The 15761-nt window shown below is 50.5% G+C and overlaps 1 protein-coding gene across 1 annotated transcript in view; it reads left to right on the forward strand.

The window, feature by feature from the left end:
* Nucleotides 1–14903, forward strand: part of ANTXR1 (ANTXR cell adhesion molecule 1) — a 73476-nt gene extending 58573 nt beyond the window's left edge. The window contains 3 exon segments of the mRNA XM_066206437.1: nt 4001–4081; nt 14638–14844; nt 14847–14903. Coding sequence (XP_066062534.1) covers nt 4001–4081; nt 14638–14844; nt 14847–14903 — 345 coding nt within the window.
* The last annotated feature ends 858 nt before the right edge of the window (nt 14904–15761 follow it).

Here is a 15761-nt window from a genome sequence, read left to right on the forward strand (position 1 = left end):
GCCAGGGCAGCACTGGCTGGGGTCCATCCTGCTTTGTCCAGTCTGGGTTTTAAAATAACAGAGAGACTCCCACCACTTCTTGGCAGAAATATTTCACAGACTCCCAAACCTTACCCACAGGAATTGTCTCCTGATAGTCCTTTTGAATTTTCCCTCATCCCCAGGCTCCAGGTGTGCTGTGGTTAAAGCAGATGTTAAATTTCCACCCTCTCCACTGGGCTGGTTGAAGCACCCTATTGGGAAGCAGATAAACATGGCCGTAACAAGCTGCTTTGAAAATCATGGGCAAAGGAGAGGGGCAAGGAATTAAACTTCAGGAACAGTGAACCAAGGGTGCTTGAATCTGGTAGAGCCAGGAAATTCACATTTTAGGATCAGTTATCTTGCTGGTCACAGGCCTTCTCCACACTGCACAAGTACCAGCCTCTACTTAGCATGTTCTGCCTTTTACGATGGAGTTCTTCTTCCCTCTATTTTTCAACCTTCCCAGTCATGTCTATAAGTAGGTAGACAGCTGAGAGTGGATAGACTGCTTTTGTTAAATGCTCCAGAGATTTATTTGCTACCAAATGTGACTACTGACACTTAACAGATTGGGGTTATTATTGTTGTTATTCTGATTTGCTGCTGTTACTTCTTAGCACGGTGCCAGCTGGATTATCCTGCTTTTAAAATGTCATTTCAAGTGTTTGAAAAGCCAGTGCAGATAATTCAAGGGGAATGACAAATCCGAAAACTTCTTAAGAAACTCGCCAAACCCTCGGTTCATCTGACAGGGAGGGGCAGAACAAAAAGTAGATAGAAGTGAATCAGAGAGTCACAGAATCATAAAGGTTGGAAAAGCTCTCCAGGATCCTCAAGTCCAGCCATCCAAACAGCACCACCACGTTCGCCATTAAACCATGTCCCTGAGTGCCACTTGCACACGTTTTTTGAACACTCCCAGGAATGGGGACTCCACCACTGCCCTGGGCAGCCTGGGCCAGGCCCTTTCAACCCTTGCAGTGACATGTTACCACCATCCAACCTAAACCTCCCCAGGCACAAACTGAGGCCATTTCCTCTCATCCTGTCACTTGTTACCTGGAACAAGAGACTGACCCCAACCTAAGGCTGAAGCAACAAGTGATGCTCTCCAGAGGAAATCTCAAGTAAATCCCATGTGGAGGCCACTCCAGCATTGCCTGAGCCAGGTGTCCCTGGCAGTTCTCCAGCCTTTGTCCCTCCTATCTCCGTTCACAAAGCTGCCATGGCACAGCAGCCTAGCCCGAGAGGCCCAAGTGCAGCTTGGGTTTACAGCCAGCTCCAAAAGTGCCTCTGCCTGACACCAGCAGGTCTCAGGAGCATTGAGGTAACTCAGGGTTAATGCAGTGCTGAATAAACCATGAATTCAGAGGAAAATCCATGGCTGGAACTGTGCACTCCTTCATTTGTCATCTGCCCCGACTGTTTCTTCTCTCTGGGCTTCAGATCTAGAAGGTCTCGAGGCTTTATTTGCCTTCAGACCTTTCTTTTTTTTTCTCCGAGTGACCTTGTGCTGGTTCCAGACATGAAGACACAGCCCATCCATGGAGAGCACAGGAGTGTTTCTGTTTCCAAGTATAAACGTTGCCATTTCATTTCTTCAACCATCATCCTTTCCATGATGCACACTGCCTCTCTTCCACCCAGATGTCTCAGGCAGACCAGAGGCTCCCAAAGATGGAGCTCTTGGCTTTTCCCAAGAAATCATGGTAGGCTCTTGGAAATTAGGACTGCAGAGTAAAAAGGAAATTTTTTTTTTTTGTTCCATGGAAAGTTGTCATTTTGCCTCTGGTTTCCTAAAGGAGAAATGGAAGAAAAACGTACTTATTTCTTAAGCTGTCAGAGTGCATAGGAGATCAAGAGCTTCAACCAGCTCCGCTGCAGAGGAAAGATGGATTGGAATAGAAGGGATGGTTTCCCTCAGCTCTAAGGAGTTCTGCTGTCCAAATGCAGAAGAATCTGACAGAGAATTTTCTTGCTTCTCCCTTTGAGAATCACAGACTTTCCTGGCTCTCACCTTAGGAAGTCTTTTCCCCATACCCTATGGAAACAAATTCCATGCAGTCATTTTACATGTCTGCCTTCACCCATATGTCCCTGCAACTCCCAAATAAGCTTTGAACCATTGCCTGAACACCCTGATGGAGGAATAGAGATCCCAGAGAGGATTATGGCCCTGATGGTTCCTTGGAAAGGGGAGAGAAGGACTCTGCTCCCATGAAAGGGAATCTTTAGTTAGACACCAAAGACCTTGGGTCACAGAGGACCTCCCAAACACCCTGAGTGTCAAGTCTGGCCCTCACAGACCCTGGAGATCACACACTCAGAGCAGGCCCTCAGGAAAATCAGTTGCCTTACTCTGAATGGGGATACTGACTCTTTTCCCACCACCTAGGCAACATGCAGCTCACATTTCCATTTGTTAATCCTGCCCCACGATAGTTACACAAGACATTTCTGCTCTCACAAGAGTTTTGTAGTCCTTATTTCCAGGAAAGAGTGATCAGACAGGAGTTCCTGGATCCAGTCAGGAGTCGGTCTTTGGGTTTGATGCACTTATCCACAGAAACCAGTTTTGACCCAGGGGGTAACTTTGTACATTCTCAGAGCGGCTTGTCTCTGCAGGTACAGTAAAGTTTGCTAGTAGGGGTTTTGCTCATCGTTCCTACCCTAATATCACAGCACTCAGAGCATTTGGAACAATAATCATGAAAACATTAATAAATACTGTCTGTTGTAGACAATACAGTAGACAGAAATTCTATTTCTCCAGAAAATAGAAATCCCAGAAATTCCTACAAATCTCAGGTTCTAAGTTCTTCACAGATCAAGGATCAAATGAAGTGAATGTGAAGAGAGTTGGATCAAATAATCTTGACTCGTGATCTGTCTGTGGCCTTGCACTGAGGCAGCCAAGGTGTGCCCTTGCGCAAACCCTCCTGCAGCTCTTCTAGGAGCTGAGTCCTTTTTGGAAAGGAAACCCCAGCCTCCTGGAGTGGGGGTAGAGCAGGAATCCTTCAGCAGCAGATGGATGTTTCAGAGCAGGTGATTTGGTGAATATTTCTGCATTGCAGAGCCCTGGGATGCTCCTTCTGGCTCCTTCTCCCATTTGGGAAGCACCCTGAGGCTTGGCTGCTAAATTCCAGTCAGGGATGAATGCTTGGGCTGCACTGCAGGGAATGGCAGGAGGGGTCCGACCACACATCAGCCAGACTCTGTCTGCAAGAGCTTTCAACACTTTGCGTTTTGAGCAGACCTCACCGGGTCTGTGTCTGGGTGTGTGGGGTGTGAGACCACCCACCGAGGGGACAGCTGCTGCCCCTGAGCTCAGAGTGGGGCTGGAGGGCTTGGAAAGACAGGTTTTACTGCCTGGAAAAGGTGCAAATACGAGCTGCCACATAGGGAGGGCCTGGGGAGCCTGGACGAGCCCTCCCTTGGTGGCTACCAGGGGAGGCAGCCTGGCCATCACACGGCCCCTGGCTGGGGCTCAGCTCTCCTGGCACTGCACAGAGATGGGGTTTCACTCAGTTCTCCCCAGGAGGTTGTTTCGAGACATAAATGAGATTTCTTTCTCAGGTGTCACAGTGGTCACCTAGGGCTAGAGAGGAGCTGCTCAGCCAGAATAGGAGGCGCAGCAGTTCGGAAAGGCTTTGCATGAGTTCACTGCTCACTCTCTGCACTGATTTAATGTTTTGCTGGCTGTGATACCTGGAGCTGAGTAGGTATTAGTCTCTCTCTGAGCCCAGAAGGTGTCTGAGTTGCACATTACTTTTGGAAAGGTCAGAGACACCGTTATCTGTCAGACATCTGAGTGCTCTTCCTTTGCACTTGAAGCAAGTTCATAGCAAGTGTCTGTGCGAGAAAAGATTGTTCTCCAGCATCTCCTACAGGCACTGGAAATTATGGGGTAAAACCTGTGGGTCTGGGCACTGCTCTTGGCCCAGAGCATAACAAACAGCATTTCCTTTCGTTCCAGGGGAAGCTGGATGCCCTCTGGGTCCTGCTGCGGAAGGGATATGACCGCGTGTCCGTGATGCGTCCCCAGCCAGGAGACAAGGTACCAGCACCTCCAAACCCTTCCTTGCAACAGGGAACAGCAAAACCCTCTGCCTCCTTTACTTTGGGACTGAAGACAGGCACTCCTGACAGCTCAGAAGCAAACTCTCAGTCAAATCTGTCAGCTTTGTTTGCCAACAGTTTGTGGGGTTTGGCTGCTGTGGTTTCAAGCCTGAACTGTGCAGGTGCAGGGGCCCCTGGAAGAGGTCTGCACAGTCTGCTCTTGCAGCACGGAGCTTCTCTCCACCAGTTACAGGAGAAATTCTCATGAATAGTAAGGGATATTCCTGCATGTTTTGACAGGGCCTGAGGGAACAGCTGGAGCTGTGTCAGGGGAGGGTCAGGTTGGATGTCAAGATATTCTGTGATTTTCATTTGTTAAATTGTCCCACTTCACCCCAATGCTGCAGAGAACCAGGTCCCCCATCACTCCCACCCCAGGTGCTCCCAGGAGTGCTGGGCTCTGCTCTTCATCCCTGGCAGTCCCCCAGCACAGTTCCAGACTGAGCAGCTCTATTCCACAGCTCCGGGTGGATTTCTGAATAAACACCTCCAAGTTATCCAGCAACAAACCAGCAGGTCCACAGTGCCAGCCCTGGACAAGCTGCCAGCCGGGGGCATGTCCTGGGAATAAGAGAACCAGGGGTTAGCAGAGCATCTCTCAGGAACCAGCAACCTCAGAGGGTGCCACAGATCAAACGTGGAACCTTCTCAGGCTGGATAAATACTCAAACCCTTGCAGGAAACATGGGTATGGGGTAGTAACATGGGTAGTAAAGAGGAGCTTGGGGTTTGCACACTGGAGCCTGTGACCATATGATATTCCTGAGAGCTGCACGGAGGAGCTGTTTTGATAGCAGTTTGTACCTCCTTGTTTCTCCTCTCTTTCCTGGAGAAAGGGAAGCAAATTTCAGACTCCGTGCTGTTGAATGGACTCCTTAATTCACCCACTGATCAAGATAAAAAAGTGAAGCCAGATGAAAAATAACTGAAAGGCATCTCTGTTTGCCTTGGAGCCTGGAAAGGAGTTGGACCGAGTCCCAGGGTTACATCATTTTCATATATAAGCAATCCCTTGCTATAATCAGTGACTTTATCCCCTCCAGCACACGAGCTGAGCTGTTCAGAAGATTCCTTGCATAGAACGAAGCAAGGGTTCCACCTCAATCCCTGACCTGAGTAATTGCTGCTGTTTATCTGCTGCAGCCCATGCAGCTTCCAGGGATCCGTGGAATTGTCAGGAAAGATGTGCCCTGCCCTGAGGGTCGCATCAGTGTGCGACCAGAGAGTGCTGCAAGGGCACTGACTAACACAGCTCATACCCTTGGCAGAGGATAATGTGGGACTGAAGATTCCAGTCCTCTCCTGCTCCCTGTGACCTCAGACTGACCCTGTTTATGCCCCGGGCTCTTTCATGAAGGTGGGGATGCCTCGTCCTGGGGCTGTTCCCTCCCTGAAGCAGGTACAGCCCCAGGAATGCCTGGGCAGGGAGGGTGGGATCCAGGGTGAGATGGGGTTGGAGGCAGAGCTGAGACCTCTCCAGTTGCCACAAGAGAAGGGATCCCTGCCCAGAGCGTGGCACCCCAGCTTCCTGCAGAGCTCCATTGTCCCTGTCAGCAGCAGGACACTGTTATTGCTCCTGCAGCCCCTGGCAGCCCCTCACTGCCCCACAGGAACAAACCAGGGAGCAAACCTTGGTCTGGTGTGCAGGAGGCTTTTAACAACTCCTCTCCTAGCCCAGAGCAAAAGGAAAATCCAGGGATGCTCAGGACCTGTTGTGAAGTGCACCCAGAGAGGCTGAGATGCGCAGAAAGACAATGAAATTCTGGTTTTTTGGAGTCAGACCTGGGGATAGGGGGTCTGAGGTTACCAACAGACAGATGGTTCCAATAAGGCAAGGATGTGAGATCACATGGAATTCCTGTGGTCTTCTCACATTTTCAAGAGACTAGGTTTGCATTCTTGTCAGCATTAATGAGGTTATTTTTATATTGGAAACATCATTAGGGAGAGGTGATGTAAATATATATCCATTTTTTAGAGAACTTTATCACTTTTATAATGGAATACAGGAACCCTTATTTGTGCAAATTGCTCACAGGACCCAAACAATTCATTCATGTTTCTCTGAAGTGCCAGTTGCCCTTCCTTGATAAATGTTGTTCTGTCAGGAATTTATGAGATTATTAAAATGTGTTTCAAGCTCAGACTTGACCAGGAACTCTCCAATCAGGGAGTAAACTGTGTTTTAATTTGTTATTGCATTGCATTAATTGCATTTTCATTTTGTGCTTGAATAGGTGAATATAGATATAGAAGGGTATAAAGAGAGGAAAGGTATAACAAAGCCATGTGTAATTATGTGTAAAGATGTATCCTACCCAAATTAATGAAGATTCAGGGAAAAGAGCTTTTTTTGGAGGTTTACTGGTGGAATCACTCCACAGTGTGCCCACAGTAAAATTTCCTTCTTCTCTGTCCTTTCTTGTTTCTTTGAATAACCTTTAATCTGCTGCAATAATGGGGTGTTTCAGAGAAGGATTAGCACTGGCTGTTGCACCACCTGAAGGATTTGGATGTCTCTCTATTTCTGGCAAATTCAAACCTTTAGAAAAACAAATCTCCTTTCCTTGACTTTGCCTGTCTGCTGGAGAATGTTTTGTACTTGCAAAGACCAGTCTGGGAAATAACTCGTCGTCTCTCACTTCCCACACAGTGCTGAAATGCAAGGAAATTAATTCTGAAAAGCTGAAAAGATTGGGACAGTGCTGCCACACACCCTGGGGCCTCGTTCCCTGTGGTGGTGTATTCCTGTGCTCCAGGTGTCAGCTAAAACCAAACCCATCATGCCAGGAGCTGTACAGGTGTAAATTAAACCAGGAATTCAGCCTTATCCCAGGCAAGGGGGAAGAGAAAATACGGGCAGCTACAAGGAGAACCACTGGGACGCTGTGGGGGTACTAGTTCATTTGAACTCTAAACAGGGGACCTGTGAGACTCGCTGGAATATTCTGTTAATGTAGTTCAAATCCTCCCCTAACCACAAGGAACAGTGTTTCTTGCTAGTTCATTTTCCCATGCACAGCTCCCATGCAGCATCCAAAGAGGAAATTAGGAGGAAATTCTTCCCTGTGGGGGTGGGAAGGCCCTGGGACAGGTTTCCCAGAGAAGTTGCGGCTGCCCCTGGATCCCTGGAAGTGTTCAAGACTGGACAGGGTCTGGAGCACGCTGGGACAGTGGAAGGTGTCCCTGCCCATGGCAGGCGTAGAACTGGGCTTTAAGGTCTTTGCAACTCATCCCATGGCTCTGTGGAGAGTTCTCTGAAACCGTGAAATGTGTTTTATTGTTGAGTAGCCACAGTGAAGGGTGATGTGTGGATGGCCAGGTAGTGCTGATTGATGAGGAACATCGCAAAGCACACAAGCAAACCCGTCATCCTGGAAAGTCCCCTAGCTCCTGCCTTATTTTGAATTGGGTGCCTATTTTAGAGACGAAGAAATTTGGATATAAGGTAATTGTCTGATTTCAGTGTCAGGAATGGAAGCCTCCTGAAACAAAGAGCAGAAACCGGGAGAGATAGGATTTCAAATGCCCCTGGTTTAAACACCAGACACCGTCCCTTTTCAGACGTGAGAGTAAAACCAGCTGTACAGCCCCCCAGGTCACCCCTACACATGTCCCTGTGAGGATTCTTGTTCCTGCAGACTCAAAGCCACCCAAGCACTAACAAGGAGCTGCTGTTTAACCCATCCTTACGTCCCAGCTCACAGATTTCTCCTGACAGGCAGCGGAGCCTGAGAACAAAACCGTAACCTTTCCACACATTCTGCTGCAGTGTGGTTTTCCATTAACAGCCATGGAAAAGTTAACCTAAACATTAGCTCTTTTTCCTGGAACTAACAGCTCCAAAGCCAAAAGCCTGGGATCTGCTCCTGCAGAGTGCTCGGGGCTGCGAGAAAGGAGCAGGGCTGGTCCTTGAGCTCCTGAGGCAGCTCCCAAAGGGTCCAGTCAAACCTGATCCAGGGCAGGATTTATCCCAGACAGAATTAAAAGCTATGCCTTTAATATTGACATCAGAAGCCGAGGCATACCCAGCACCAGGGACTATGGGGATGGGAATTATTCCTCACCGAACACTGTAGGACAATACTCAGTGGGCAGTATTTCCTACTTCCTCGAGCCCTTAGCACTGCTCAGGGTGATTGTGCTGAGTCATGGAAGGTGGAAACACCCATCAAGCTCTGTTCTCACGTTCACATCGTGGAAAATCCTGTCCTGAATCCTGCCCTGTCCTCTTTGCCCAAGCTGCAGGCAGGGAGATCCTCCTCAGGTCACTGATTTCTGGAGGCTGAGGCTCACTCTCCCTCTCCAGAGGGGTGTTTACCACTGCCCTGGATGAGTTGTTCCAGCTGTTGCTGCCAAAAGAATGTGCTTCATTTTTCATTTGAGTTTTTTCTCTCCCGTCCTCCTACCCAGTAGGTTTTGTTATTCAGTCCCCAGATGAAAGGTTCCAGCCTGGCTGAGGTGTGTCTCTGATGTGTCGCTCAGCATTTCCCCAAGCCTGAACCACCTCTTTCCAGAAAGGCAGCAGGAAGAGCCACCAGATCTTCCTGGAAATGACACCCACCCCACAGCAGGAATGAGCCAAAAGCAGCTCCTGCAAAAGCCATCAGGGCTGCTGCTGACATCCACATGCCCACTCATCTCTGGGAGAGCCACGATCCCGAACTCTGGCACGAGCAGAGTCTGGGGCCATTGAGCTCATTCCCACGCTCAAGTTTGGCAGGCTAGCAGCCTCTATCATCTCGTTTCACTTCTTTCTGGAGGAGTTTCCTCTGATTGTTTCCTCTTCAGCAGTTCCCCCAGCTGGGTCAGTCTTTCATGGTGTGGTCAGAGGTGTCCATTCCCAGCAGCTGGCAGAGCAGGGGATGTTATTGGGGTGTTATCAGGGTTGTGGTGGGTCTGGAGAGCCAGGTGCAGATGAGAAGTGATGAGTAAACTCATGAGTAGGATTGGAGGCTGGATTAGCAAGAACCCTCTGTGCCGTGAGCCCTGAGATGCAGAGTCTCATATGCATAGCTATAGACATTTTAGTTATAGTTTAGTTATAGTTGTTACATTATTTAAAGTTTTAGTTATGTTTTTATGTTTATGTTTATCTACTTCAGTCCTTAGCCAACATTACTGCACTAAATAAGCTCTTATTTATTTAATTATTTTAAATTCTTCATTATCTTTAATTTCTTCTTTTCTCTAAGAAGTCCAGCTTTTGCACTGCTGGAAGAGAATAGGATAGGATAGGATAAAAAAAGTATAAATCATTGCTTTAACATCTGGATAGACCAAACCATATCAAGGCATCAAAGAAAGTTAGGTGGGTTTTCTGCCGATTTTTCCTGCTGAATTTAGGCAGGGTACTTGTCCGTGGTGGATGAAACTACCCCTGGTAAAGCTGGAGTTCGGTGTAATGCCACTTGTCACTAGTTTTGATGTTTATCCTCCTCCTTTGGGGTAAATCCCACCTCCTCACTGGCTTCAGAAGGAAACACCACTTTGTACCAGTCTGTTCCTGGAAGTTAAAAAGTCGAATCTAGGAGGGTTTGTAGTGCTGAGACCTGGAAGAAGACTGGATCTTGCTCCAAATTTTATCACACTGCGGTGCTTTTCATGAAATCTTTTCAGGTAAACCATAAGAGCCTAGTTTTCGGTGCTGCCTCTGCAGTAAGAGACCAGATGATTAGAACCCCGTTGGAGTGATTATCTTATCAATGCAATTCTCCCGCTTGATTTGGGAGAAAATAGGTCAAGTCTCCAACTTTTTATTTATTGAGTGGCCAAGCTGGCAGGACTACCTTGGGATGGGCAGGTTTTATGAGCAAGGCAGAGACCAAGGCTCTGTCTTTAGGAATGAGGCACAGATGGGAATGGTTTCATTGTGGTGACGTTTTATCATGAAATGAGACAGATTTAATGCTCCTTTGGTGAGTAAGAGGCACAGAGGCAGCCGGGTGATCATCCAGCTTTGCTGCAGAACTCCTGGCAGTACCAGGCACACTTAGGCTGTGCCTAACAAAGCCCAGATGAGTTAACAGCTTCCTAAAACTGTCTCCGGACAGATTTAAAAGGCAGCAGGCTGCCAGCTCAGGTTTGCAAGCAAGGATATTTCAAGCTCACAGGATCCTGCCTTGTGACAGAATCCTCCTGGGAACTGGGGGTGACCTTGGCAGGAGTTCAGAACAGCAAACCCCACTGTGAGCTCTAGAACCAGTGCTGACCCCAAGTGACAAAAGGCTGGTGGGAAGGTTACTCATCTGGCCAGTGCCTCCTTCAAGTTACTGTGCATGCTTGAGTGAGAATTAGGTATCAAATCACAAGTTGTTTATTAAATTTCCTTTCCCCCCCCCCCCTTCCCTTCTTCTCTTTCTTTCTCTTTTCTTTATTTCTGAATTTTTTTTTTCTCTCTCCCCATTCTCATAACAACAGGGTAAACCAGGATTTTGTTTATGGAAAATCTGAATTACCAATGACCCATACAAAACAACATTAAGGATCTTTTCTTTTCCAGGGCCTCTCTTTAAACCAGGCAAAAGAAGCCAGTCCCAGTGTTTTATGATCTTAAAATGTTGATATTTTTCCAGGTATTAACTCCAGCTTGATAGGAAACCAAGAGAAACAGAAACATTTTTCATCTTTGCTTCAGAAAAATGCTCTCCCTCTGTCAAAGAGCTATCTTCTGAGTCCTGGGGAGGGCATGCACTGCCCTGGGACCCCCTTCCCTTCCCTGAATTCCAGTTTTATTTTCCTGCTGCAGTCAGGGGTGCAAAGCCCAGCTGCGATTAAGGGTCCCCTTTGGCTGAGTGCAGGTGGGCAATCACAGCTCTGGCCAGAAGTCCAGAGCGAGCTGGGTCCTCCAGAGCTCCGGGGTTAACGTTTGAGCTCACACTCTGGCAGAGCACAACCTCTGCACCTTTGCATCGTGGTTTAATATCCAGCTTTTCGCTCAAAAGTGATCTCTCCCTCCTGGACCTTCTTTGCATTTGTGCCCAGGGCACCAGTTAAACATTTTCTGCCCCTCCTGCGCAAGGGAACGGTAATTTGTTTCCTGGATATCCCCTTGCCATTCAGTCTGACAGTTCTCCTCCCTGAGGAGCTGCCGGCTTCCCCATCTCCTCTGAGGCACTGGAGCTGCCAAAGTCCATCTCAGCCCATCTGGACTGCAAACACCTCCCTGGCACTCGGCCCCATCTGCTGGGGTGAGGGCCATGCCAAGCCCTGGAACGAGAGAACTGCCTCGGTCTGGCAGCTCGTGCCGAGGGGAGGCCTGGGCTCTCTCCACCCTCCACACGGCCTGGGTGCCCTGCACTGACCGCAGCACGAGGAGAAGGTGCTGCCCGCCGGCTCCGTGTCAGCCCAGCGCGGCGCAGCTGGCTCGGGGCACCGGGGCGGATGGGCAAGGGCGGCGTGAGCTGATGGAGCGCACTCCAGCCAGTGGGAAGGAGCTTTCAACTCTAATTTAGAGCAGGGCAGAGCACAGGGCAGTGGGGCAGAGGGCTCTGATGATCACTGGCTGCTGGGCCAGCTCCGGGCCAGCTCTAGCTGGCATGTCTGCTCCCGGGTTGCTCCTCCGTCTGTGAGCACTAGAAGGCTTTTAGTCTTTATGTCCTGCCCCAGCCCCAAACTCAGGGATTTCTGAGCTTCAGTGCGTCCTCCCGAATGCTCTCAGGGCAGTGCTCAGTTCCATTTGGATCAGCAGCTCCATAACCTCACTCTTGGAGCATCCAGACAGCACATCTCTCCACACAAAAACAACTGCAGCTATTTGTTCTCTGGCCGAGATTTCTGACTGCTGATTTTTGTTCGGGTTTATTTTATTCTCAACATACATAAAGAAAACAAAACTAGTGCAAATAATAGTCTGAACTCTGAGTTGCATGGCAGGAGATGTGGCACTGGAACAAGGAAAACATTCTGACGGGGTTTTTTCTGAGTAGAACTGGTTAATTTCAGGTTCAGACTTTCCTTCACTCAACAGGACGGTCCCACAGTATTTACTTAAAATCTCAGCAAAATGCATTAAAACAATGTTAGAGGTGAGGCAGGAGCTCACGGGAGCAAAAAGGGCTGGGTGCTGTGGGATGGGGCAGGGTGTGGGGCTCGCTTCAGGCTCTGCTCTGCCTGCCCATGGCAGTGCTGGACGTGCTGGGGGAGCTCAGGGCCTCTGGTCACTCTGTCCTTCATTTTGTGTGGGCATTTTGTCCCCTGCGGGGGACAGCTCAGGAAACAGATGGTGACAAAGCTCTGTATGGACCTGGGCACTCCCCTGTCCACCCCACAATGTCCTGGTGTGGAGACAGGCCAGACAAGGGACACCACTGACCCCCAGGAGAGCACTGCCACTGCCATGGCCATTGATCCCCAGGAGAGCACTGCCACTGCCATGGCCATTGACCCCCAGGAGGGCACTGCCACTGCCATGGCCATTGACCCCCAGGAGAGCACTGCCACTGCCATGGCCATTGACCCCCAGGAGAGCACTGCCATGGCCATTGACCCCCAGGAGGGCACTGCCATGGCCATTGACCCACAGGAGGGCACTGCCATGGCCATTGATCCCCAGGAGGGCACTGCCATGGCCATTGACCCCCAGGAGGGCACTGCCACTGCCATGGCCACTGACCCCCAGGAGGGCACTGCCACTGCCATGGCCATTGACCCCCAGGAGGGCACTGCCACTGCCATGGCCATTGACCCCCAGGAGGGCACTGCCATGGCCATGGCCATTGATCCCCAGGAGAGCACTGCCACTGCCATGGCCATTGATCCCCAGGAGGGCACTGCCATGGCCATTGACCCACAGGAGGGCACTGCCATGGCCATGGCCATTGATCCCCAGGAGAGCACTGCCATGGCCATTGACCCACAGGAGGGCACTGCCACTGCCATGGCCATTGACCCCCAGGAGGGCACTGCCATTGCCATGGCCATTGATCCCCAGGAGAGCACTGCCATGGCCATTGACCCACAGGAGGGCACTGCCATGGCCATGGCCATTGATCCCCAGGAGAGCACTGCCACTGCCATGGCCATTGATCCCCAGGAGGGCACTGCCATTGCCATGGCCATTGATCCCCAGGAGAGCACTGCCACTGCCATGGCCATTGATCCCCAGGAGGGCACTGCCATGGCCATTGACCCCCAGGGAGGGTTCAGCTGCTCCTGCCCAGAGCTGGCTGGGTCATCTCGAACTCGGTGCTGTTGAAGGCACTGTAAAATCTTTGTTTTCCCTGAAGCACCTCTGCTTGTCTGAGGCAGGCTGAGCTCAGCTGCGGCTGCTCCATAGCCTCATTCAGCCAGGAACCCTTTCCCTCTGCTGAATGGGGCTCAGGCAGATGTTTCTCCACATCCACAGCTGGCAAAGCTCTTGGAGAGGAGCTTTCTGGACATCTCTGTGTCCCTTCCACACCAGCTCCTCCACACCAGCTCCTCCCATCCCTGCCAACTCCTTCCAGGACCTTCCTTCCCATGGGTCCTTCATGCAGAGCATTTGTGCCAGGCTGGGGACAGCAGGGAGGAGATGCAGAGCTGTGCAGGGGATTAAAAATGTTACCCCAACAAATCTGCTCCAGCCCACAGGGCCTCAGTGCTCCAACTGGCTTTTTTTTTCACCAGGAAAAACATTTACTTTGGGAGAGAAAAGAGTAAAACAGAAAATAAGCTCGTACTCACCAATCCAAAAATAAAGAATGGATTCAGAAATCCTCTAGTGCCTTTTTGGATGATTTCATATCTAAAGGAATGAATCCATAATACAGTAATGCTGATTCTGACATTTGAGTATTTACAGTGGGATCTTTTGCAGGTGGAACTCGTGAGGGGAAGAAAAAAAAAAAAAAAGAATAGCTCAGAGGGCAAAGGTTTTGTTTGAAACTGTTCAACAAACTGTATCTTAGCACCAAAGAGCAAGTTTATTGGCTTCTCACAAGCACTGGGATATCAAGACAGCCTGATGAGGAACGAATGCATTTCAGGAAAAATTCTGAGCAAGAAAATGTCTTCGTTAAACAAACTTTCCCTTTCTCCTGGTAAATGGTTAGAATGGGACACAAAAGCCAGGTGTTTGAAGGAGAGAGAGGCTCCAAAAGGGCAAATCCCAGATTTCGTGCTGCTGGAAGTTTAAGACTGAGGTGTGGGAAGAGGCATCTGTGGAGGCAGAAACTATGGGTTATGCATGCTCGGACTCCAGCTCTGAGACATGGGAATGAAGGACAGGACAGAGGGCAATGGCCTTGAGCTGATGGAGGGCAGGTTTGTGTTCAGTATTAAAGGGAAATTCTTTACTCAGAATGTGCTGAGGCCCTGGCACTGGAGAAGCTGTGGCTGCTCCATTCCTGGCAGTGTCCAAGGCCAGGCTGGCCGGGGCTTGGAGCAGCCGGGGACAGTGGAAGGTGTCCCTGCCATGGCAGGGGTGGGATGGGGTGGTCTGTGAGGTCCCACCCATGCCGTGATGGTGAGGATGCCTCTCCCAGTAACTCTGCTCCTCCTCCTGTTTTGTTCCAGGGCCGCTGCATCAACTTCACCCGGGTGAAGAACACGGAGACCCCCCCCAAATACCCCCTCAACAACTCGTACCCCTCTGGCCCCCCACCAGCACCCATCTACAGCCCCCCGCCCCCTGCCCCCATCTACACCCCCCCGCCCCCCAGCTCCCCCCACACACCCTCCCCCTCCTCCACGCTGCCCCCCCTGCCCCCCCCGCCCCAGGCCCCCCCCCCCCAGCCGGGCCCCCCCCCCCCTCCCGGCCCCCCCCCCGCCCCACGGCCTAAGGGGGTCCCCCCACTCCTCCAGAGGTGTCCAGGGGGCTCTTTCAGCAGTACTGTACAACACCCAGCTGGGGGGCCGGGGGACCCGCAACCCTCTGGAATGGGTGACAGCAGCACCAGCGACCCTGCAGGCGTCTCCTCCTTTTGTTTTCTTTCGTTTCTTGAACCCCTTGAGTATCAGTGCCACCAAACTCTTGAAGCAAGAAAAGCCAAGAAGAGCTCCAGTTCCATCCCAGTAAGGCTGTGCCACCTCTCGGTCCCCAACACCTCCCTGCGCATAGCCACGGTGACCCCAGGACCCATTGGAAAAAAGGAACGGGTAACTAGAGCGAGCTCTCTGCCAAGGAAATTCTCCTGGGGAAGGACTGCACAGGACTCTTGATAGAGCAGAACCCCAGCCAGTGACCTGGGGACATCTGCACGTGGGACAGCGACAGCCCCTCACTGCCAGCTGCCAGGGAGCAGTGACACCAGTAGCTCTGCAGGTACAGGAACCCATAAACCTGGGGAGAATTGGTGACAGGCAGCTGTTCCCACCCAGCAGGAACTGCAGATGAGGAGGTGCTATCACCTCTGAGGGTCTGGGAAGGAGAAGGGGGTGTGGGTTGGAGGATGTTGGTTTGTGGAAGTGCAGGTGAATGGAAACAGTGTCACTAGGAAATCAGATTGCATGGGAAAAGAAACCCCATCCCTGAGGACAAGGAATAATTGAGGACTGGTCAGCCTTCAGTGTTCCCAGTGGGACAGAGGAGGTAATAACCACTGAGGAATTTGGGAAAGGTGTGGTCGACAGAAGAGTCTTGGCACTGGGTTTAGGCAGTTCTGTCCATCTAGTCCATCCTTCCATGGTTCTGCAGCATA

Source organism: Chamaea fasciata, unplaced genomic scaffold (genome assembly GCF_029207755.1).
Source record: "Chamaea fasciata isolate MVZ Bird 193981 ecotype frontalis unplaced genomic scaffold, bChaFas1.0.hap1 SCAF_30, whole genome shotgun sequence".
Lineage (NCBI taxonomy): Eukaryota > Metazoa > Chordata > Aves > Passeriformes > Sylviidae > Chamaea > Chamaea fasciata.